Raw genomic sequence first — 25,426 nt, 5'->3', positions numbered from 1 at the left:
ACTAAAATCAATAAATTCAAGAATAAGTAGTAGTACAGATATTATCCAGTCGTTCAGGCTTAGTCGTCTAAAAAATCCCTTAAATTCCCTTTCTCACTTGTCTGTTGATTAACATTTTTCTTCTTTAAGTACTGGTATGGCATTCCTGGCAAATAATTGCCTCTTGATCAATAACTATCAAATTGCTTGGTGCAAAATTCTGTAAATGTATATTTCAATTAAAAGAAACTCTTGAAAAGAATACAGAATCAGGATCCTAAAAATGGCAGGAGGATGTAAGCATTTAACTACCTATATTCTCAAGAAATATCTTCGCACAATTACAAAATCAATAAACATGTCTCTTAAAATCGATAGACATGTCTTCTGCTTTTAAATCCTTCCAATGAATGACAAATCAATTCTTCCAAACAACAATTACTTCCCTTTCTCTTGTGTTATTAGAACAGAATTATCCAAGTAATCTAACTGAATAATAATCATTGTTCCTAATCTTTTGTTTCTTTGTTAGGTTTGCTTGTTAAAATAACCCTACCAACTGGAACAAAGCAAGACAAAGATGTCCGGAAATACTGAACCAACTTAATTTTTCAGGAAATACTGAGGCAACTGAGCCCAGTGAAAATATTTTGTAGAAAAATTTACATTTGAATTACATGTAGGATTAAGAAGAACCATGCTATAATAATAAGGGGTCATTGACCTCCCATTTTGAAAGAAAAGTTTATTCTCAGTTCCTGTCAACTTGAACATCTATCATCTAATGTAAACTTTCATATCTATAGATATAGATTAAACAATGTTTCAATCATCTGGCAGACTAATCAAAAGACAGAACCAAATTCAAATGATTCACAGATTCCTCAAAATATACTTGAACAAATTGATTGACTCGAAAGTTTGGCATATATTGCAACACTCTTCAAAACTGAACATGTACGTGTAGGGCTAAATGTTCTACGTGCTGATTTTAATCAAATACCTTGTCATTTATGAAATCATCCAAAACAGGCAGGTATAAAGACTTTAAGATACAAGATCAATGTAAATATCCAGCTTTTGAAGATTATTGCAATTATCAAGAACTGACAAACCAATCACCTTCACCATTCTAGTAGAAGAATGTCCTCTAGCTGTATTTACTTCAACGAGTCACTCTTTCAAACAAATCAAAACTTGATTTAATTCATAATACAGATTCCAAAACGATATTTCAAAAGAGATGCAGATAACCCTTCATTGTCCTACTGTGATTTTAAACTGCAGAGAAGACCTGAATGTGCAGATAATCCAAGAGTGTAATCCTACTGCTGGATCAAATCATGGACCCTATCCAATGTAGTAAGGAATGACACAGGGAATAGTAGGCATAATACAGGCATATATATGGTTGTCAAAGTTATGTGCCTCACTGTACACATACATGTAGGCTATGATAGCCACATTTTATGTATCTTTGTGATTTTGGGCAAGCAAGGAAATATAACTTTTGAAGACTTTCTCTGGTCCCAGTAGAGCAATAACCTTTCAAGAACATCCTTAGAAGTATCCCTGACACATACACAATGCCAACATGTACTTCAAAATAGTACCATAATAGTAGGAGATTGTGAACCACAAACATCTCAACAAGAAGCAGTTATGAAGTTTTCCCTAAAGAAATATTTCTGCAGGTCAATAACATGGCCATATTCATCACCTCCAGATAGAAATAAAGCCCCCCAGTGTCACTGACAGATCTGACAAATGTAGACACACCCCAAGTAACGCATGGTAATACATACTGTATCAGTGTATGGGTGTGTGTTCTAACCTAAAATTAAACCATGTTTTTCCAAGATTTCTGTCCCTGGTTCACATCAAGCCAATGGTTGTGAATTGCCAATTTGTCTACTGCCAACTCGTCCACTCACCAAATGGTCTTAGACCCCTGTTACACATACGTTTGCAAGTGGACTGAGGCCGGCCCCGGAGGCGGCTCGACGTATGTGTAACATCAACTTTTTTTGAAAAGCCGGACTGAGGCCGGACTGAGGCCAGGTGGACTCAGTCCACCTCTGGATGTGGTTTGAGGCCGGCCCGAGTCCGGACTCAGTCCCGCAATCGGTAGGTGTAACACCAAAGTGGACTCGGCGCCGGCTTATAAGCGGAAGTGACGCGACCTGTCATCATCAACAATGCATCGGCCGGGCGCGCTTTTGCCATTTGGACCAGGCATGCAGTATATATTATAGGTAAGCCTCGCCCCGAGCGTAAAATTACATTGTTTTTCATCATTTATTGCTTTAAATTTTAATTTCCTCATATCCAGCAGCCTGCACTAAGACACGACATATTCTGTACTGGTGGGCTAAAAGTTTAAACCGTTTATTCCTGGTATTTTCTCCGAACAGAACTGATGAGTGATGGTGACTTGTAATTCAGTCCCATCCCTATATTTCTGTGGGTTTGGGAATTATGATTTTCGATCGTCTGATCATTTCCTGTTTATTTCGATGTTTTTAAATACATCGCTACTGTGATTGCACCATCTGAAGAATGATCATTATTTTTTTGTTGGCGATGATAATTTATCAATACTAATAGACAGACTAAAAACAATAGCCTGGACAGGAGTGCCATACATCATGAGCCGTCATAATTTTTCTCATATGATTATGAAATTATGACTCATCATCATCAGACTCGGAGTCAGACTGTCAGAGTTAATACATCATCTTATGCCTCAAACAAAGTCATCATGATCATGAGGCATGAACTTGATGAAGTATTTAACTTTGATTTTGAAGGCATGGCCAGGGGCAGGCCAGGCCATGAGACATGAAACTAGACAATTGCCATTAATTATTTCAAATGCCAATAATCCACTCAGTCGGAGTCGCACATAGTCAGAAATTGGACATGAAATATGTCGCTAGACATTGAAACAAATGAGTAGGGTCTAGATCTACATATAAAATAGTGTCTGCCTGTAAAATCCCCACAAAAAAGAAGTAGACTAAAATAAGTAGATTCTAGCGGTGAGTGCATAAAACAATGTTAATACAGATTACAGTACAATAATATACACAACTCTAACTTCGAAGTCCTATCCCTAACCAACCAAAGTCATCAGGAGGCCGCGTACTCTAGGATGGACGCCGGGGTCTGCGAACCCTAACCCTAGCTGTAACAGACTCTGCGTACCTTACTATTATAGTATTAACTGTCTCTATAATTAACACTCTAGGCCTACCATCTCTAAATGATCATTAAACCGTCTCTAAAATTATCACTAGAAGCAAATTGTATTAAAAATTGTATACATTAACAGATTAACACGTGATATGATAACAAAAGAAACTTGTAAATAAAGTATGAATAAGTTCTTCTTCCACCGGTATTCAGAGATCAGCGGCTGGCCACGTGTTAGTTGCCGAGCTGTAGGAGTTTATCTTGATGGACTTGATAGATTTTTAGAATATTATTTCCCATATTTTGTATACTATATGGATTTCTAGATAGTTATTTTAGAAAGTGATTTCCCATATTTTGTATACTTTATTTATATTAGTTATGTCATTCTAAGTCATACCCATATTTTTCAATTGTTTTATTCAATTTTAGTGATGGGTACATATGGAACTTTAGCGGAATAATTTGTCCATCGATCATCAAATGTTACATAGCAGGGGGAGAAGGGCCTTCATATATCTAGGTGGTCGATCAATCTGAATCATTAAATTTGAATTTTTGATGATATTCATGTCAACTGTCCCCTGACAAGAGAAGTTGTTGACAAGATCAAAAATCCTAAAAGGTGATTAATAGATGTTACACATAATTTTATATAATAATTTTACCACATCGTAATCTTTGTGGTTACCATTATTAATTTGTATTTGTATTTGTTCTCTCATTTTAGATCAAAATGGCACCAACAGGGAGAGGGAGTCTGTGGGAAGATGTGGAGACGCTGTGCCTCCTGAATATTTGGCGGGAGAAAAACATTCAAGAACAGATGGATGGCACAGTAAGGAACAAAACGGTATTTCGTAAGATATGCCAATTGATGAAAGAAAGGGGGTTCGAAAGGGCAGAGGACCAAATCAAGCGGAAAATTAAACAACTAAGAGCGTCCTTCCGAAAGACGGAGGACAATAACAATCGATCAGGCAGGGGGAGAATTACATGTAAATTCTATAGCGAACTGCAGGAGATCTTTGGGGGCAGACCAGAGACTGCACCAGTTGCCATTCTGGCGTCGCAACCAGAGGAGGAGGATCAATCTGAGTCGCTAGACTCGGTGGACTCTGATTCACTGCCGAGAGAGGAGGAGGAGGATGGAGCCGAAGAAGATAGAAGTATAACGGATGATGAACTGGAGGAAAATGATGTGGAAGCACCAACAGAATTGGGTAAAGGATTCCTCTTCCTTTTTTCATTTGTAATCACATATACATGTTTATTTGTATATACATGTGTAATTATAAAGACTAATCCTTTTTGGCTCTTACCCTCTCAGTGTGAGCATTTAAAATAAACATTATTGGTATCATTATATTGTCTTGATGTATCATTTTATACTGAGTAATATGAAAGGAACTGATTTGAATTTAATAAAATAAAAATGTATTGAAAGTTAGCCTTTGTTTTAAAATGTTTTTACTTCAGTGACACATAACAACATAAAAATTAGTTCCCCTTCATTTTATGCATAAAAATGAAATGTTTATTATTGTAGTCACTTATTGTAATCGCTTTTCTATCCCTCATTTTCTTTAGTTGGCAATTTTCCACCGGAGGATCTAGAGGGACCTTCAACATCATCTGCTAATGGACGTAAGGCAACTGGTAATATAAACAGATTGTTTCCATACATTTGCTTATTTATAGTTCATATGATATTTGAATTCGATTCAGCAAATTTTCAAGAAAAGGGGCCTTTTACATCCCGTTGATGTTGCTTTCATGCAGTATGATTTTTTTTTGCAACTCAAGGTTTTCTCACTTGATTTGTTGTATTAGCTATTAGAAGTGTGATATTGCATGCCTTATGTCAAATACAGAAAAGTATGTGTGTAACAAGTTGAAAGAAATAAAATGATTGTATACCTTTCTTACCGCTATCACATTTGATTGATTTTTTTTTATTTACGATGTATTTTATACTACCTACTTCATAACAGGGGAAAAGCGGAAGAAATCAAAGCTGCAGGAGTCCTTCGGACTGATAGCCAAGGAGATAAAGACACTGGAGGAGGACAGTACAAATGCCTTCAATGCTAGGGAGGATCGGTTCATGCAGCGCCAAATGGAGTGGGAGCGTGAGCTCCTAATGAAGGCACAGCGTACTGAAGAAAAAAAACTAGAGGAGAAGGAGAGGAGGAGAAGAGAAGAGAGGGAGCATAGAGAGCAAGAAAAAGAACGTGATAGACAGCATCAACTCCAAATGCTTCAGGCCTTAATGGCTGGTATGCGGCAGTCGTCAACTTCAATGTGGCAGCAACAGGGAAACAACTCCCAGTCCGGTCCAGAGCGGTCTCCAAATTCCTGGCCCTACAATCACGATTACACTCCACTGTAATTGTTACAAACATAATGCATTCTTCAAGTGGAGGAGTGTGTGTGTTTGGAATTCCCACGGTGGTAAACATGTATTTGTCATATGAGATGACACTTTTCAGGATTTTTGTTCATCACAATTTCTTTCCTCAGTACTTGTTGCTGCATATCATTCACCTGTACTCTTGCCATGCTGAAACCCTTGTTTTTACTTAGCCATCCATCTCAGTGCTGCCAGAATCATTGCCAAGGGCAAGGGAATTTACATGTAAATTGTAGATGTTAGTACTTTTTGTTCTTAGCACTTATAGATTTTTATAAACATATAACTTTGTTTTTATGTAGTTCTTTTTTACATCAAGTAACCATTTACTTGCTATTGGAACTTTTGTACATCTGTATATAAACATTCATTTTTATTTTTTCTTCTATTCTATGCATAACTTTTGAATGGACTATGTTTTATTGTTGTTCTTAAATAAGATCTATATCAACCGCTGCCAACCCTCATTTTGTACCAATTTGATATTGCCAAAGAAAGTTGAGTCACAACTTGAAAGTGTAAAGTATTATATCTTTTTACTGCTCATTTTTGTCAGTACCTGTTATCTTGCAATTACTGTACATGTATAAAACAGGTTATATACATATGCATTCACACAAAGTTACAAAGTCTATTTGCTATTTAAGCACACATTTCTACATGTGAACTTTTGTACATCTACAGTATATATAAACATTCCATTTTTATTTTGTCTTCTATTATATACATACCTTTTCGAATGACTGTTTTATTGTTCTTAAATAAGATCTATATCAAATGCTGCCAGCCCTCATTTTGTACCAATTTGATATTGCCAAAGAAAGTTGAGTCACAACTTGAAAGTGTAAAGTATTATATTTTTTAACTGCTCTTTTTGTTAGTACTTGTTATCTTGCAATTTCTGTACATGTATAAAACAGGTATATGCATTCACACAAAGTTACAAAGTCTGTTTGCTATTTAAGCACACATTTCTACATGTGAACTTTTGTACATATACAGTATATATATATAAACATTCCATTTTTATTTTGATCTTCTATTATATACATACCTTTCAAATGACTATGTTTTATTGTTCTTAAATAAGATCTATATCAAACGCTGCCAACCCTCATTTTGTACCAATGTGATATTGCCAAAGAAAGTTGAGTCACAACTTGAAAGTGTAAAGTATTATATTTTTTAACTGTTTGTTTTTGTCAGTACTTGTTATCTTGCAATTACATGTATAAGATGGGTTATATACATATGCATTCACACAAAGTTTCAAAGTCTATTTGCTATTTTATCACACATGTCTACATTTTTGTTTGTCATCATTGCATTTGCAGTACTTTTCAAAAACTTTTCCCCCCTTTTCTTTGTATTTATTAAGAAAGAAACTGTATATTGGCAATAAAACGTTACCAAAGTCTGCCTTTCGATAGTGCCAACTAATTTAAACTCAGGACATAATTGTGGTATATTTTATAACTTTTCAGTTACTATGTAAAGAAAATTGCACTTTGTGAATGCATTATGCAAATATTGCACTTTTATGTTTTACTTTTTATGTACGTGTTCATTATTCTCTGAATAATAAATAATTTGTTTGGTATATTTCCAGTCTTCTTGCCTGATTGCATGTGTGACCTAACCCTATACCTTTACCTCTGTTAATACATTGTCTACCTAGATCCAGTCAAATGATTGGCTGAGCATGCTTTTCATGGGGATTTGCGAAACAATGCAAACAAAATATGGATGTTATTTTGATCGTTCAAAGCAAATCGGCTCTTTAACAAAAAAGACTATCTTATATATACATGTATTTGCAAAGCTTATAGAGTCAAGGAAAGTGTGATTTAATCCTAAGAGAATATAATAATAGAGGTGCCATATGTCATCTTGCAAGAGTTGAAAGATAACATATCTTGGCATCTCGGGTATTAATTTCTCCTCTTTGGAAAACATCACATTTTCCAAACACTACATGCTTTGCAGAAAAATAGTCCCTCTTGGAATATTTAAGCATTTACAGGCCCAACAAAATTCTATATTACACCCCATGTCAGTCAAAATAATGTTGTAATATAGTGACCTAAATTGCCTTTTTGGTACATGTACTATGAAACTTTTTGTTTAAATTCTGTATCTTTATACTTCATAATTTGTTTAAATTTTTTTTAAATAAAAAATATTACCTTTTGATTCTACAATGTTAAATGGACAATGATACATGTTCCAGCCCCCCCCCCCCCCAGAAAAAAATGGACATCAACAAGACAAACTATAACACCTGGGGTACCCCCCCCCCCCCCCCAAGATTTCTGTGTCTGCCACTGACATGTACTTAATGTGTTTTCTAAACAAACTAATCAAATATGAATAGGAATCAAATGGGGACATATTAGTTTCTATTCAAATTCTCAGAATTGAAGAGAATCTGAAGGAAAAAGATGAATAGAATCTATTCTAAATAAGAATAGAAACAAATATGTCCCCATTTGATTCCAATTTAGATTGGTTTGCTTTTAGAGTGTTATAATACAGAAATAATAGGATAGACCCTTAGCTGAATTCTTGATGTTTTTTCTTCTTTTTATTCATTATCGGAGGCATGTTGTATTTAACATATACACAGAAAATACCTAACAATTTTGAACTAAAAGTGGTTAGAGAAGAAAAAACGACATATATGTACAAAACAGCTATTTCATAGTGGTTGAATACAATCCAATATAATCACATAGCTAAAGAGATAATGACCACTTGCGCCTGCCCCCAAGCAATTACTACTTATCCACATGGGTTTGAAGATAAATCATGTTTATCTGGTATTGTTTTATATACATTATACATTTACCTCTGTAACCTTTGTTTGAAATTCCTCTCCAAATGAATACTTGTTAGCACATTGAATACAAGAAGCAAATAGTACAAGATATTATGATAAAAGAACTACAAATAGGTAATGTTTCATGTGTATTAACCTCTGTGTCCTTTGACCTACATAACCCTAAACAAAATTAATTCATCTTCCCATGATGAGGCATGCTGGTGTCAAGTTTAAAGTGCATCTTTTAAGATTAATGATTGATATAAATTATCGCATTGATGAAATAGCAAGAAAGTCACATGGACAACAAGAAAAAAAATAATGCTTCTGGCACTATATTTGCTTGAAAAAATAACAATACAACTGCATTTTACCTCAAATGAAATAACATAACACAAAACTGGCTTTTGAATGGGCACAGGATAAGATGGTTAAAATGTGTTCATCACTTGTAGATCATATAGGCAAATGAATTTGAATTTGAATATTCGGTTTTAAAACACTTAAACTTATGTCAGTCATAACAGGGAAGAAACACAAGATGAAAAGAAGATTGCAGTGTGCTATGCTACTGGTCAGATGCATTGCTATGTCAGTGCATACATTAACCTCTGCTATGCATACCTAAAGCCCCCAGCTATGGTTGACAATAACATAAACCCAGTCTTACTGTATCCATGGATTGGGAAAGAGACTGATACAAAGAAGAAAAAAAAATCATTCTAATTAATTGACAATCTTCTGGCCCTGATAATCTTATCTGCCATAGGCCTACCTTAAATTTACTACTTTTTCATCACTCTGTATAGTAAAATATGAAACAAATGACTTGGTGAAATAAAAGCATATTATTAAAAAAAAAAAAGATTATTCATTACAAAAAGGCCAACCATCTACTTTAAAATGGATTATAAAAAAATAACAGATTTGCATTTTCTCAATAGTCTATTATGAATGATTAACATAAATTAATAATTAAAAAGGAAAAACAAAGAGAAATGTCCAAGAGAGAAAACTCTATTCTTGATAACTGTTTTACATTACAAAACAGAGGCTACATAACATTTTCAATCATGAGGGCGGGGGTTGGGGGGGGGGGGGGGGGTCATTGACTAACCGAATGAATGAGTTCATTTGAGGCTCTGTTTACACCTGTGGAATATCATTAACAGTGGTTGAAGAAATGCATAAAAAAAGTTACCTAACATACTGAACAAGAGCATCACGCACTACAGATGCTGATGGTGCAGGCCTTTGATTTGGCAAAGGACAAGGTGGCTGAAACTCTCGTAATTCATGAGCAACATCAAGCCACTCGTCATCTGGCTCATCGGACTGCATCTGACAAAGGTTATGCAAGGTACAACACGCTCCAACAATATTAGTTACGTTCTCAAGAGCGCTGTCATTGCGCTTCAATAAGCATCTCCATCGCCCCTTCAGTCTACCAAAACTACCTTCGATGACCATTCTCGCCCTGCTGAGCCTGTAGTTAAAGTTAGTCTGATCTTCAGTCAGACGACCATTATCGGCAAAACCTTTCATTAGCCATGGCAGCAGTGGGTAGGCAGGGTCCCCAAGTATCATCAGCGGAACATCTTGGCCATTGATGTTTCTTGTCATCTGGTCAAAAACAATGTATTGAAAATGATAATAATGAAATATAATCATTTAATAATATTAATAACATCAATACTAAGTAGAGGTCTATTTTAATATCATGAAGATGTTTAGAAAAATATATATTAAAATTAATTCATTAAAATACACATTGATCATGCTGATGAACATGCAGGCCCGTAGCCAGGGGGGGGGGGGGCACGTGCCCCCCCCCCCCCCCAAGATCACACACCCATCCTTATAGACCCCTCCCCAGGACGTTGATCAATTACATGTATGTGCCCCCCAAACATCAAACACTGGCTATGGCCCTGCTGATGAAATATCAAAATCACACAAACCTCAGTGTTTTTAGATGAATAGGTGGAGCAAACTAATGGTAGCCTATTATTACTTATGAAATTTTAAAAGAAGATCTACCCTTATTCTAGGCTTGATTTCTCTAGGTTTATTTATTGTTTTAAATCCTTTGTTTATATTATCCCTTTAAAAAAATGAAATGTGCATGTTACTATTGACTTGTAGATCTATGAGATTTTAAATGATTGTAGTCTATCATAATCTTTTGTGGCTTAAATCTTTAATAATAAAATGAAATTTAATTCAAGTTTTATAAATTAGATTTAAAAGTAAACGTACATTTGGAAGCAGTTCTCCATTTTCCGCTCTTCGGTGAAAAGAAGAGTTTGCCAGCACCCGGGCATCGTGGCAGCGTCCTGGCCATCCTACCATGATATCTGTGAACATGTACTTATGGTCACAAACTGCCTGGAGAATGACAGAGTACCATCCCTTTCGATTATGATAATCAGCATGGTAATTAACAGGTCCAATTATAGGGATATGGGTTCCATCAATGGCACCTGCAACTTGGGGAAACCCCATGTCCTCGAACCCCTGAACAGTTGCCCGTAATCTATCTCCAGAAGGAAAGGTAATATATCTTCTCATTAGTTCTTGTACAATTACAAGGCAGGTGTCGTTGACGATGACATTGGCGGTACATCTCGCTACCCCAAAAAGATGCCCGATTGTTCGATACTCGCAGTTTGTGGATAAACGCCACAGAGTTATGGCAACTCTCTTTCTGACACAAACTGCTTTACGCCATCGTGTGTTTTGGCGACGAATAGCCGGTGCTAGCTCACCACACAGAAAATCAAATGTCGACTTGTTCACACGGAAATTTTCACGAAAATCTCTTGCCGTGAATCTCCCTTCCACTATCCTCTCCCAGAAATGTCCAGATCGCTCCTTCATCCACACACTCCTTTCCACGGTGCAGGCAAACGTTATAGCACATAACAAAAAATAGTACCGTACTCGCCGACGACGTGCTTCAAACTCCCGGAATCGCCTTTTTTGAGCACGTCGAAATTCCCTCCTTCGATCAGAAATAATAGTTACGATATTCTTAACCTTCATAATGCAATTATATAAACAAAATATGGAGGTAAGATATGTGTACGGATCGGTCGCGATGTCGATGAGATCCAATGCAATTAAAAAGACCTGCAAACCGCGCGAAAATATTAAGCGTTTGTTTACATGAAGTGCGCCCCAACGTCAGCTCGTGAAAAGGCGACGTGAGGCCGGCCTATGTGTAGACGCAAAATTGCGGGCCCGAGACTATGTGTAACAGGGGTTTGATGATTTTGAGGCGGCTTCAAATTGCAGGCGTGAGGCCGCCTCCGGGGCCGGCTTTGAAAGCCGACGCATGTGTAACAGGGGTCTAATTCCATTCATGCTAATGCCATTCCGTCCATCAACATTTCGTCTAACAACCATTTGGTGATTTTGGTCCAATAACCACTTGGTCCGATCATCACCTTGTCTAATCACCATTAGTCTATGACCATTTCGTCTCATAACCAGTTGACTAATTTCATTGTCATTCATTTTGCACTTGTAATTAACACTTAGTCCATTTAGACCAAATGGTATATGGACTAAATGGCTATTGGATCAACTGTTTATTAGACTAAATTGCCATTGGAGTGATTGGACAAAATGGCAATTAAACCATGTGGAAAGTGGACAAACTGATGGTAGACCAAATGATAGTAGAAAAGTTGGCAATTGGACGAATTTGGCATTAGACGAAATGGAAATAAGTAAATAAAATATGATTGTCCACTTATTAGCTGGGTATATTTTTCATGCTGGATTAGGTTAAGTGTTCAATTTGCCTCCAAAACCCAAAGTTTTTCTTTCTTTTATAGATTTTGTGGCAGCGGTGGGATACTACCCATTCCATAAAACAAGATTTTTTTTAATATTAGAAACTATCACATTGCATTCGCATAAAGCTTTCTGAAATAAACTTTATACTAAGTGTTCATGAAGAGATATCAAGGAAGCATGTAGGCCTATGTATTGGACATGCATATAAACTGTCAAAAGTAGGACTTAGTATTAAGGAAAGAGCACTGCTCCAATATTTGAAAGGTACATGTAGACCTCTTGAGTATACTTACCAACCTTCACTCAGTACCAATGAATGGACCAAGTAAAGAAAGCTGTTTATCAACTTCCTAAATAACATTGATTTCAAACAAAATCTTTTCAAACCGCTTTTCAGAATGTCCCTCTTGGTGCATCTGAACACCATCACAGCCTTGCAGCAAGTCCTATATCAACAATCAATAACAGATAACTGCTACACTGTAAAGCTGATAATGGCATACTAGAGGGGGTTTTGGTACACTTGTATAGATTAATGTTATCTCTGAGATTACCAAACAGACATCAAAGGGATAGCCGATGGGGGTGATAGCATCAGAGCTTGACCATGTTCAGTGCAACATATCAACTTCAAAAATGAAAAGAGAACCAGCTATGAAAGATGCAAGATGCGTTATATTCCATTCAACATACCAGATGCAAATATGCTTTCAAGGGTCTTTTGCTTTTGTGTTTTATCAAGCTCTGAGTGAGCCCTAATAAGTAAAATACAAATTAATTGAGAACAAATTGAGACAATTTGGCACAAATGGGGAAGTGTAGTGCAAACAAATATCTGTTAATATTAAAATTTAGGCTCCAATCTTAATTTTGTCTTCAAATGGGCTCTAATGGCCCTTTTAATTTGACACAGTCATCATTCTTCCACATCATGAAGATGAGATTAAAGGTTTCAATTCAAAGTTAGTTCAAGGTATGCTATCAGTTGCTTAGTGTGTCTAATGAAGACATCAATTTGACAATGAACCCTTCATACGATAGCAGAAGAGTGCTACCTATAGCATTCCATAGATTGGCAATACTCAATCATCCAGCCTAATCTATTGAGCCCTGGCTGGAAGGCATTGAGATGATGAGATTAATTATCTTGGTATAATGGGTCAACATCTATCATCACACCAGAGGCCATGTTCAGATATCTTGCCAAGTATTACTGTCTTGCAGCGAAAAGCATTGAATTAAAATGTCCAATAAATATTCCCACAAAGAAGCACATAAAGCAATGTAGATCTGGAAAGAGGGCCACAAATCTCTTTTACTTCAATCTTGAAGGTAAATATACAGAATCATATGAAATAACAAAAGGAGCCTGGGGTATCCACCTGTACACAGGTGTGCTATCGCTCAGTCAGAATGAATTTAAATGCTCATATCACTATAAACAAGAGGTTCGCCCTTCAAACCTAGCATTACAAAAAGCCCAAAGAGCATTCAAACATTGGTAATATTAAATGTAAAGGCATACATTTACTTTGGAGTTTGGAGGTAAATGTTTTGAAATGAAACATTTTAGCAAAAATGGCAGAGAAATTAAAAAGAAGTGCAAAGGAAAATTTCATTATCCTTCCATGTCTTTTTGACTCAGAGATGTCAAATGCAGACTGATCTTTGTTTCAAAGACAAAGACAAAGACATATGGTACAGTAAGATCTGCAGTGACAATATACCATGTGATTATCAAAATAAACGCAAGATGCTTGCAAGCCAGAAAGACAGGTAGATCCAAAGACAATAGATGCCAACTTTATTGAGTAATGGATGAGCTCTGATACTGTAAATCCGTATAATCCAGAGTAAAGGTTCCTGAAAAATGCCACTTAATGTGGGAATCCTTCATATGTATTAAACAAAGATGCAAAATCCACCAAATCTAGTGCATTCCTTGAATAGATGGAGAATGATCCATACTGCACTTGTGAATTATCACAGTCCAACACAAATCACATATAGCAGACGGTTATACCAGTACATCAGTACCAATGGCAAGAGGGTCCATGCTGCGACATACCAGGGAGCGAGTTCGGCCAGTGGTAGCAGAGAGGATGTAGTGATGCTAGTATTGGTAACCAGCTAGCGTCTTTTGTGTAATGGAGACAGACTCTCAGGACCGGTATTGATGCCGATGATGATGCAAGCAAACACCCCGCCTTGGTATAAGATTTCTTCTACTCCTCCAGAGGGGCGGACTGGACCAATCATGGATGAGAGGGACCGGTAGACGGCTGTAGGTTTTAGGACCAGAGGGGAAAGTAAGAGGAGAGTCTATTCCTGGTAGTCTTGGCCTCAATACCTTTTTGCTATTTTTGCCTCCTGGTGCTTGTTCCCTTGGTGAGATAGTCTACCAATGTCAGACTAGAGTGATAGGAATTACATGACATTTACAACAAACACATGGAATCTGGACAAGGAACCTTATAGCAACCTGAAGCATTATCGTGGTGTGTGTAAATGTCTGGTCAACAACAGACAGCACCAATGTAAATTTCTAGGAAAAAGTGCATACAACTATTTTACGAAACGAAGCGAAACTTAAAAATGTGCTCTTTCTTACTTAACATCAGATTTTGATCAAATTTTCAGTGTTTAGCGTTTTGGATTTGTCTCTTTTTCTTCAAATCGACTCTTTGTTGGGGTAGACTTGTCATTAACTCCCCCTACCCTTTATGTGCCAACGAGCGAAAAATATCTGTGAAACCTTCATCTAGTCAGAAATGCCAGACTACTATCAGAGTTCGAGGGGAGTTGATCTTTGCCTTGCGATTGGCCGAATGTGATGGAGGTCCAAACAGTTGGTATGCTAGAAATGTACACAAAGCGCTTATATCTGGCACACCAGGATATTCCTATGAGAGATTTGACATGTAAACTTGATTTACATTTTTCATTTTCATACATTACTGGGTCTGTTCACACTAAACATATTTTCATCACTGCAGCCCTACACCAAACACCAAACCTTAGTGAACAAGCACTGCAAAGCTTTACAAAGATGTCTGTGCCTGTCATGCCTACGTTCACTGTGTACTTTTGTTGTGTTCCAGCGGGCTTTAAACTTCAACATTTTTAGGACAAAGCCATTTTCTAGAGGACACATTTTTACATCAATATCCAAGGCCAATCAATAGGTCTTGGCACTTGGCTGTACAATCAGTGTAGATTTAAATAAAAGTTACAATCAAATAAAATAAATAAATTTACTTAAAAAAAAGAAAAGCAGCCTGATTTAAAATAGAATCTGCATGTACACTACACCAAACGTTTTTTTTCTCCAGTTACCAGAGTACACTGTACAGGGATCCACATCACCATACAGTGCGTCCCACAAAAAACGAAACCGAGATTTATCGATGATTTATCATAACTTAATCGCAAATACAATAGACAAATGACCTACCATTTTAAAGCTTATAATCTCCTTTTTCATCTGAAATTACTTAGATTATTTCTCATTCAAGCATGAGTGAGCAAAGACAATTTGAAAATGGGATACCAAAAAGTCACTTGGCGGGCCGTATCTGGGTTTTAAAAAGAAAACCACATTTTTAAAAAGTTCAATATCTGCTCTTTAATTTGATACCTCAATTACAGAAAATGGTCAAGAAATAACAAAGTTCTGGTTATTTGAAATAACGCTTGAATTTCAATAATTTCATAAAATGAAGAGGTTTTACAGGCTAGCGTTCAAACTCACTCGACACTCCGTTTTGTTGACGATCAGCCATGCATTAAGTCTTTTGTTACCGTGCGATAGCTTCTGTGGGAAACCGGTGAAAACACGTTTATTTAATGAAATTATGGAAATACAAGCATTGTTTCGAGGGATCATAACTTTTTTACTACTTGACCATTTTCTGTAATTTAGGTATCAAAGAAAAGAGAAGATATTGAACTTTTTAGTCATGTGATTTTCTTCTTGAAATTCAGATACCCCCCGCCAAATGAGTTTTTGGCATCCTTTCTTCGAATTGTTTTTGCTCAATCATGCGTGAATGAGGAATAATCTAAGTAATACCAGATGAAAGAAGAGATTCTAAGCTTTACATTGGTAGGTCATTTTTCTATTTTATTTGTGATTAAGTTATGATAAATCATCGCTAAATCTCGGTTTCGTTTTTTCTGGGACGCACTGTACAGAGAACAAGGTATTGGATGGGATTTGTTTTGTGGATCACATGGGAATACATGGCATGAAGCTGAATACACTGCACTTTACTTTCAACATTACAGATTTAATAAGGGAAATAACATTTCCCACTGTCTTGTGCTATTTACACTGTCCTAAGGTACACATTGAAAGCTATTCTGCTTTCTTTGTGAGAGAGACATGCAAGCCTCTAAAAGTTGTAATCCAGCCTAAAATCAAGTTGAACACAGAAAAATTAACTGAATGTAAACCAACCAAACTTTGAAGGGGAATTCACCTTTAGAAACAAAATTTGATTCGAACAAAGATGACTATCAAACAAGCCTAACACTGAAAATCTCATCAAAATTGACTAATAAAAGGTACATGTATGACAAAAATAATTTTTGTATTTACTTATTTTACATTAAATTTGATGAAATTTTCAGCATCATATGATGCTCGTTTAATTTGTCCATTTAAATCAACATTCTATTGGAGTAGACTTCCCTTTTCAGGATTTTATGGGTCTTTTTTGTAATAGCATGCATTTCCCTGCATAATACTTAGGAATTATCACTAATTCATGAACATATCAACTGGTGTAAATGCATCTTTGCAACTCAAGTTATCACTCTACAGGGGGTGGACTAAGACAGTTGCCATCTATCATTACTTTCCTAATGTTATGACAGGTTAACAGAGATGAAGTTAAAGGTCAAGTCCACCCCAGAAAATGTTGATTTGAATCAAGAGAAAAAAATCAAACAAGTATAATGCTAAAAATTTCATCGAAATTGGATGAAAATTAAGAAAGTTATGACATTTTGAAGTTTCGCTTATTTTTCAAAAAACAGTTCTAATACAACTTAGTGACATGCAAATGAGAGTCAATGATGTCCATCACTCACTATTTCTTTTGTTTTTTATTGTTTGAATCATAAAATATTTAATTTTTTACCAATTTGACATTAAGGACCAACTTAACTGAACCATAAAATGTTATAACAATGGTAATACCACATGTTCAGGGATGAATAAAAATTTGTTTCATAGGAAAATGAGGAGAAAATTTGAATATTTCATATTTCATATAATAAAATATAAAAGAAATTGTGAATGAGTGATGTCATCAGTTCCCTCATTTGCATGCCGACCAGGATGTGCATAACTGTTTTGTGAAATTAAGCAAAACTTAAAAATGTCATAACTTTCTTATTCTACATCCGATTTTGATGAAATTTTCAGTGTTATGCTTGTTGGATTTTTCTCTTTTTCTTCAAATCAACTTTTTGTTGGGGTGGACTTGTCCTTTAAAGGTTTCATGCTGCGCTAAATGCCTTGCTGTATACTAGGACTAAATGAAAGTGACCTATGAAAAATATTGATTCAAAGTACCTCCCCAAAAATGTTTTAAAAATGTGGGTTTTTTTATGCCAAGTAGTACACAATCAGCACAAAAAGGTCAAATAACAATAGTCTTCAATATCCTCATCCCCTGCTTTTCTCTAAAGTTATCTTTCTCTGACAACCTCTTTCTCCCTCATCCCTTATTTCTCCAGATTTATTTGTCTACCTTTCACTCTCTTTCTCTTTAGATCATTCTTCATCTGTATTGAGAGTCCTGTTGGCCTATGATTACAAATGTTTGGCCAATCAGATATCAGCCAAGCATCAAATAGGGCTGCAATCACCAGTATCCACATTTGCCAAACACTCTGGAAAATGGCACTGGGTTTTTTTTTTTTTACTATAAATGAAAACTTTTACCTAAGAAGGCTTCTGGATGAATACAATCCTGAAATTTGATATTTTGAAATAATAACTGCTTCGACAGTATGATGATGGAATGCAAAGTAGCAAGGTAGGCCTATATTTTTTATATTCTTAATTCCAGGGTTGGCGCGTTTTAAACGGTGCGTTTTAAAACATGTTTTAAAACGCGTTTTAAAACACCCGTTTTTTTTACAAAAAAAACGTGTTTTAAAACACCTCATAGACTTGTGTGTTATTAATATGCATGGATGTGATTTTACATTAATTTATTTTTTATACTTTTATTTCTTAAGTGGTTTATTATTTTCTTGTAACTAAATCTCTTTTTCAACACCACTATTTTTCTACTCTCTCTTTCCCCCCTTATTCTCCCTTTCTCCATTGCTTTGTCATGTTCCTTTCCTCCTGTTCAATTGTGCAAATCAATCCATATTTAAGAATATTCTCATTTTAACAAACATCTGAGTGTTGTGCTCACTTTTAGACAGGGAAAGAAACACTATTTAAAATGAGCTCAAATATGTAATAGTAGTACTTGAATGAAATGGAAGTGTTGCACAAACATAATAATATTTTGCAAATAGACTGTATAACTGACATTGTAACCTTGAGGTACACACAAAAGTAGGTGAAACTTTGCGCTTCGTAAAGATGAAGAAAAGTAATTTAATTCAGTATAAGATAATCAGCTAGCAAACCTTTTTTACCTCCCTGAACATGTGTGGAACTACCATTGTTTTAACATTTTTTTGGTTCAGTCAAGTTGGTCATTATTATCAAATCTGTAAATATTTAAATATTGTATTGTTCAAACAATTAAAAAAAAAAAAAAGAAATAGTGAGGGACATTATCAACTCTCTCATTTGCACATCACTGAGTTGTTATAAATGTTTTGTGAAAAATAAGCGAAACTTTAAAATGTCATACTCATAGCTTTCTTATTTTACATCCGATTTCGATGAAATTTTCAGCATTATGCTTGTTTGAATTTTTTCTACTGATTCAAATCAACATTTTTCTGGGGTGGACTTGAACTTTAACCCTAACACTCCCAGGGGACCATAATGGCCCCCTTAAAATTTTCATGAAAAATCCATAAGCACAACAGGGCCACGCCATATTGTTCAAGACTATATTTGGGATACATGCATGGATATGCGGTTATGATATTACCTTGGAGCTCTCCACATTAAATAGCTCCATGATATTACACAAGTGCATGTCAGACCAGAATTGCTCAATATCGTGATTTCATGTATAAAGCCAATGGAAATTTTTTGCCAACATTTTTATCTGTATCAATATTTGTACTTTTTGTTAATGATTGAAAAATTATTGCCAATAATTTCCATTTAAAAAAACGATAAAAAAAACCCCAAAGTAACCACAAAACTGTAGATAAGAAATATGTAAAAAAACCAAAAACAGTTAAAACAAACATTAAAAAAACAATTTGATCAGAATTCCTCAATTAAAGAAATCAGCAGTTCAAGGGCCTAATATTTATAGATTTATACCCAATGTTGTATTTCATGCACCTATGGGTACCCGGTAGGATGTAAAAGTCATTGTAGCTTGTCCAGTACTGTGTGCGCCTCACTGGCGACTGACTGGAATACTACCCAGGGAGTGGAGGATGTGCATACATAGTGTGCGGGAATGACTGATTGAATCTGATGACTGGGGTAATAATAAATCTTTAAAGCACTTAAACACATTGTTCCGATGTATTAAGCACTATATTAAAGCGGACTTTTATTATTATTATTACTTAAAATTGGTATAATTGATTCAAATGAAATAAAGCGTATTGAGTAAATGAAATTAAGCTTTGAAAGCCTATAGTCTATAGATCATGTCATTTTCTTACATTGTGTGAATTCTTCTCACCCCCTAGATTGACAAGTCTCAAAAAACCCTGAGACTACATCATATGTATGAGGAATAAACTTATGAAATGTCAACTTACTTTTTCGGCATTCAATTTCCTTGATTTAGTATTAATTTTGGGGGAAAAAAAAATTGTAGTAATCTCTTACTTACTCCAAAAATGTATTTAAAACATCAAGAGCTTAAATCATACTGTATTAAGTGTACAATTTAATTGATTTACAGAAAATTACAACGTTCGTTGGAAAAAAACGTTTTAAAACGATTTAAAACGTTTTAAAACAATAAAAAACGTTTTATTTGTTTTTTTTAATAAAAAACGTTTTTTATTACAACCCTGCTTAATTCTATCTCCATCTGTTGCCAACCAACAACAACAACACAGGGAAATTAAAACATCACTATTGGAGCAATAGCATTCAGATTTTTTGCACTATATAATGAAACAATGATTAGATGAAAATAACAACATACATCATGGGATGACCTGAATCAATAGGAAATGGTGATATAATCAGCTTTCTACAGTACATATATATATTCCCTCTTTGTCTTTTGTGTGGGGTAATGTTTTTTATTTTAAGCAAATTTAGAGCACTGTTCCCTAAAATCATTAAAAACCTTTAAATATTTATGCTGGTTTGCGACTAGTTTCGAAAATGTAAATTTCTTCAAATCTTGTCAACAATGCAGATTTCACCACTAGGGTGCAAGACATAGTATCTAAGATTCTGATTTTTTTTTTACTACACGTAATGTCATATCCAAATAACGGTTTCTTTCTTAAAACCCTGTAACCTGAGGTGTTATGGCAGCGATGACTATTTTCACTCTCTCAGTCACATTTCTCTTTCTTGATAGAAGGTACATTGACAATCGACTGAATATAGAGCATTTACAATGCATGCACCTTGGAATATTCTCGTCCAAAAGCCTCTCAAAAGAAATCAAATCTCATTCATTAATCCAATTATACAAGCCAAGGAGTGTCTAAATTACAGCTAGATATTGACTCTGAGTCTTCATTCAATTATTCAATTACTCTCATGGTTCGTGCCATGATGGTTCAAAGGGATTTGATAAATTTGATTATTGTGCAGGGGGACCAGAGTTATCTCTCTTTTCGACGTGGACAGTGAAAAAAAAGTTAAAAACACATTCAAATGAAGATCGACTTTGACAATTTCTTTTGCACACTCGTTCTATTTGGCAGGGTTTGTATGTCTTTTGGGGTTTTTTTCATTACATTTTGCAAACTCCTCTTTTAGGGTTTATATCCCCCTTTTCATTAAATATTAAGGTACAGTGGTCTAGTGGTTACAACTCACGTCTTTCAATCAATCAAAGGGACGTGGGTTTGAATCGCAGCCATGGAGTGTTTTCCTTGAACAGCAAGAAATTTAGCCTCATTAGGTGGTTTCAGACCGCCTCGAAGTTCGCCAGTTCCAGGTATTCTCTGATCGGGAAATTTACCCCGATCAGAAAATACCAGGTATTTTGGCGGTCTGAAAGCAAATTACGCGTAATATCCCCGAAAGAAAATACCCGATAAATAGTAGGTACTTGGCGAAATTACGAGAACTTTCGCGGGGATTTTTCCAAGGTCGTGGGTATTTTGGCGGTCTGAAAGCAAATTACGGGAACTTTTAGCCCAGGGTGTCGTTGGGTGCGGCGCCGTGCATGGGTTGCTGCTGGGCTAGTGATTTTGAATTTCGCGCCTTGCTGCTTATCAGACCATACTGCGCATGCTCGTAACTTCAGGAACTTATCCCGAAGGGTATGTTTCAGGGCGGTGTGAATGCAGGAATAATTAATGGGTATTTTTCAGCCTAAAAAAGTTCTCGTAATTTAACGGGGATTCTTGTGATCGAGGCGGTTTGAAACCACCTATTGTGCTGCACTCAATCCAGATAAGGTAAATGGGTACCTGGCAGGTTTACTTAGTAATTCCTTGAAATGCACTGAGCGCTGAAAGGCAGCTTGAGCTACAGCTGGGGTAATAATAACAATGCACATCGGGATACATTCTTTTAGATAGATGGCGCTTTATGATTGCCTATTATTATATTGGTAAACACATTATGTGAACTGGCTTAAATTTTTAAAATAAGGTATTCGAGTCGACCTTTCCATATAAGTCGAATATTCAAAGCTTTCTTTTTTTAGACCATCACCAGATTATGGAAAACATTGTGTTCATCATTAACCTCTCTTTTGATAAGCCAAATTACTCCTAAGAACATATTTTTACATCCCAATAGATTTAACTTTAAAATTTACCTCACTTACATGTACCTGTACTATACACATTTGCTGATAAACAATTCATCACATTATAATGTCTCTATGATCCTCTATCATCCGGGAGGGGGGGCAGTCAAATGTACTAATGTACACACGCGTGGCCAAATGATTTCCAAACACCCCTTAAATGAGTTTTTCTCTGTGTGCAAAATAACCCAACAAGATTTTCACGAGCTTTTTGGCCCCTAAACAAGTTGTCGGCGAAAAAAAAAATACCCTAAACACGTTTGGCTAGTCTTAAAAAAAAAAGCTTTTGGAAAAAAATACCTTAAATACCCCGCAATTGACCATTGACCAGTCTTTCCAAACCACCCTTATTTTTGAAAATCAGTGTTTTTGATAACCTTAACGAGTGCACGCGCCGGCCCGGTCCAAAACTGAAAAAACACCCCTTTAAACACGTTTTTGGTCACGCGTGTGTACAGCAATATATTTGACTCCCCCAGGCTCTATCACTACCCTCAACCTGGTGGCCCTGTATATTCTTTCTAGAAGTGCACATTTTAAATGCATTTTTTTTCATGGGAAAGAAATATATGGAAATAAATATATCAAGTTGCTCAAGATCCTTATATGTATGTTTAAAATCATATTTTACAGTACACTAGCAGAACCATGGTTGACCCCCTCCCATCATCATCTTCCTCATTACCATCATGATGATCATCATCATTGACAACATCTTCATCATGACATCATCATCACCATCATCATCATCATCACCACCACCATCATCACCATCACCACCATCATCATCATCACCACCATCATCACCATCACCATCATCATCATCATCACCATCATCATCATCACCACCATCATCATCACCACCACCATCATCACCATCACCACCACCATCATCATCATCATCATCATCACCATCATCATCATCACCACCATCACCATCACCATCATCATCATCAAAAGGCCTAATCACCATCATCATCATCATCACTCACCATTATCACCATCATCATCATCACCACCATCACCATCACCATCATCATCATCAAAAGGCCTAATCACCATCATCATCATCATCACTCACCATTATCACCATCATCATCATCACCACCATCATCACCATCACCACCACCATCATCATCATCATCACCATCATCATCATCACCACCATCATCACCATCACCATCATCATCACCAAAAGGCCTAATCACCATCATCCTCATCACCAGGATCATTGCCACCATCAATGATGATCTTCATATTATCACCATCATCCATCTTGATTATCAATAGTTAATGTAATGGTCATAATAAAAATAAATTGCATGAATAAGTACTGCCATTGTCATTCTTCTTTTTTAAAGGTTATTTTATGCAGCTGGTCATATTCTTATATCAGTTTTGATTTTTGAATTTTGATGCAACTTTTTAACCTTTTCAGGACCTTCATGTAAAACGGTTTTTATACTGATCTTGTGTTTTCCTGAATAAATATATTTCAATGAAATAAAAAAAAGATATTATCATATGTCAATAAAAAATATTAACCCAAAATCCTATGTGTAACTTGTAAGTACAATAAATTACACGTGATATATTACAAGGCAATTCAAGACAGTATACTTCTTCTTTTTGAACAGCCAGAGAATTTAATGAGAGAAAACATGTACAGTGCAATTTATGAATAATATTTCAACAGATTTAACAACAGACCCTCATTGATTTATCAGCTTGCGCATATGATCTATAAAAAAAAAGCCGATTAATATTAGTGGTTAATTGAGCAGGGAATCCTCAGAACAAGGTACAGGTACCGGGAAAGCAACGGATGGCACGCCGGCCCCGCCCCCGTGGTAAGGGACAGGGAGGTCACTATCAAATTACCTTTGGGGGTTCGGCAGCTCCACACAATGGACACACAATTCTTACTTGGTGCTAAAATAAAAATATAACTCACCAAATCTTGATATCCTGCAGATAGCGGCTATAATAAAAACACTCCCAGAGAGCCACCGAATTTCGAAAGAGTCTGTAACCTGTAATGTTTTAGAGAAAGTGGAACTTGAAAGTGGACCCCGGAAGTCGCTTTAAATAACTCCTCGCTGAACTATTTACAGTCCACACGCCGAGCACGCGCCGCAGGTAATCCACCAAAAAGACCGACCAGTGACTCCCGAGTCCCGGTATGCCCAACTGGAAAACCACAAATTCACTCCCTTATTCGAGCTGTTAGCCCCTGTTAGCTAGCTTTAGACGGTTTGGTCGAATTGATCTGCCAGAGGCCCGGCGGAAGAAGAGCGGCTTGCTTTCGCATCGGATAAAATATACCTCCTCGAGTTTATGCGAACAGGTGCATGTGTGACCACCTCTCAATATTTTTCAGCTTTCAGAGATGCAGACAGATTTTGAGCATAGTTATTGCGCCCCCTACGATATAAGCATTACAATTATCTATCTCAAAGAGAGAACAATTTCAACATGGAACGCTTATCACTATCATCATCATCATCATCATCATCATCATCACTTTTCACACTCATCCTGTTATCACTATACCCCAATCATGCTGCTGCCACTATCGTCACCATCAGAATTTCATCCACCATAACTACTACTGATCATCATCATTGCTATTATCATCTCAACCACTAGCACCACCACCATCATCACCATTATCATCATCATCGTTGTCATCATCATCGTCATCATCATCATCACTTTACAAACTCATCCTGTTATCACTATTCCCCACGATCATAACCACTGCCAGAATCATCCCGAAGGTCATCACTACCACTGCCATCATCTTCACGCTCACAATCAGTCATGGCCATAGTGGTCATCATCTTATCAATCATCACTGCATCATCATCACCATTGTTATCACCAGTACCTCATCATCATCGCCATCATTATTAGTATCAACATCCCTTCCTTTCATTTTTTTTCATACACATCTCAACATCAGAATTGGAGTGTGGGAGGAGAGTGACAAAAAGAAAAATAGATGGAAGATTAGGGAAAAGGGAGAAGACTAAACTTTGTCATACATACAAAACTGTAAACTCAAAAAAGTCAAATATTTAAGACAAGTAG

The 25,426-nt window shown here is 36.1% G+C and overlaps 1 protein-coding gene and 1 long non-coding RNA gene across 3 annotated transcripts; one reads left to right on the top strand and one right to left on the bottom strand.

The window, feature by feature from the left end:
* The first annotated feature begins 1,922 nt into the window (after window positions 1–1,922).
* Window positions 1,923–7,189, top strand: LOC135157009 (trichohyalin-like). Of its 2 annotated transcripts, XM_064111319.1 has the most exons (4): window positions 1,923–2,234; window positions 3,905–4,397; window positions 4,765–4,833; window positions 5,169–7,189. In XM_064111319.1, the coding sequence occupies exons 2-4, from the start codon at window positions 3,911–3,913 to the stop codon at window positions 5,564–5,566; spliced, it is 954 nt and encodes a 317-aa protein (XP_063967389.1). In that variant the 5' UTR covers window positions 1,923–2,234; window positions 3,905–3,910; the 3' UTR covers window positions 5,567–7,189. The 2 variants fall into 2 exon arrangements, with proteins under 2 accessions (XP_063967389.1, XP_063967388.1); XM_064111318.1 differs by having other exon boundaries at window positions 1,923–4,397.
* Window positions 7,190–8,149: 960 nt separating this feature from the next.
* LOC135157045 (uncharacterized) lies at window positions 8,150–11,763 on the bottom strand. Its single transcript, XR_010296123.1, has 2 exons — window positions 10,668–11,763; window positions 8,150–10,031 (listed from the first exon to the last, which is right to left on the bottom strand). It is a non-coding gene; the product is annotated as an uncharacterized LOC135157045 (long non-coding RNA).
* Window positions 11,764–25,426: the final 13,663 nt, after the last annotated feature.

The sequence above is a fragment of the Lytechinus pictus genome, chromosome 16, assembly GCF_037042905.1.
Source record: "Lytechinus pictus isolate F3 Inbred chromosome 16, Lp3.0, whole genome shotgun sequence".
NCBI classification, from domain to species: domain Eukaryota; kingdom Metazoa; phylum Echinodermata; class Echinoidea; order Temnopleuroida; family Toxopneustidae; genus Lytechinus; species Lytechinus pictus.
This window is presented reverse-complemented; position numbering and strand designations above follow the sequence as displayed.

Bases quoted from the DNA above. Each gene is read 5' to 3' on its own strand.
- LOC135157009 (XM_064111319.1), top strand. From the start codon at position 3,911: ATGGCACCAACAGGGAGAGGGAGTCTGTGGGAAGATGTGGAGACGCTG. The intron at 4,398-4,764 runs GTAAAGGATTCC...CATTTTCTTTAG, and splicing joins GGAAGCACCAACAGAATTGG to TTGGCAATTTTCCACCGGAG. The intron at 4,834-5,168 runs GTAATATAAACA...ACTTCATAACAG, and splicing joins TAATGGACGTAAGGCAACTG to GGGAAAAGCGGAAGAAATCA.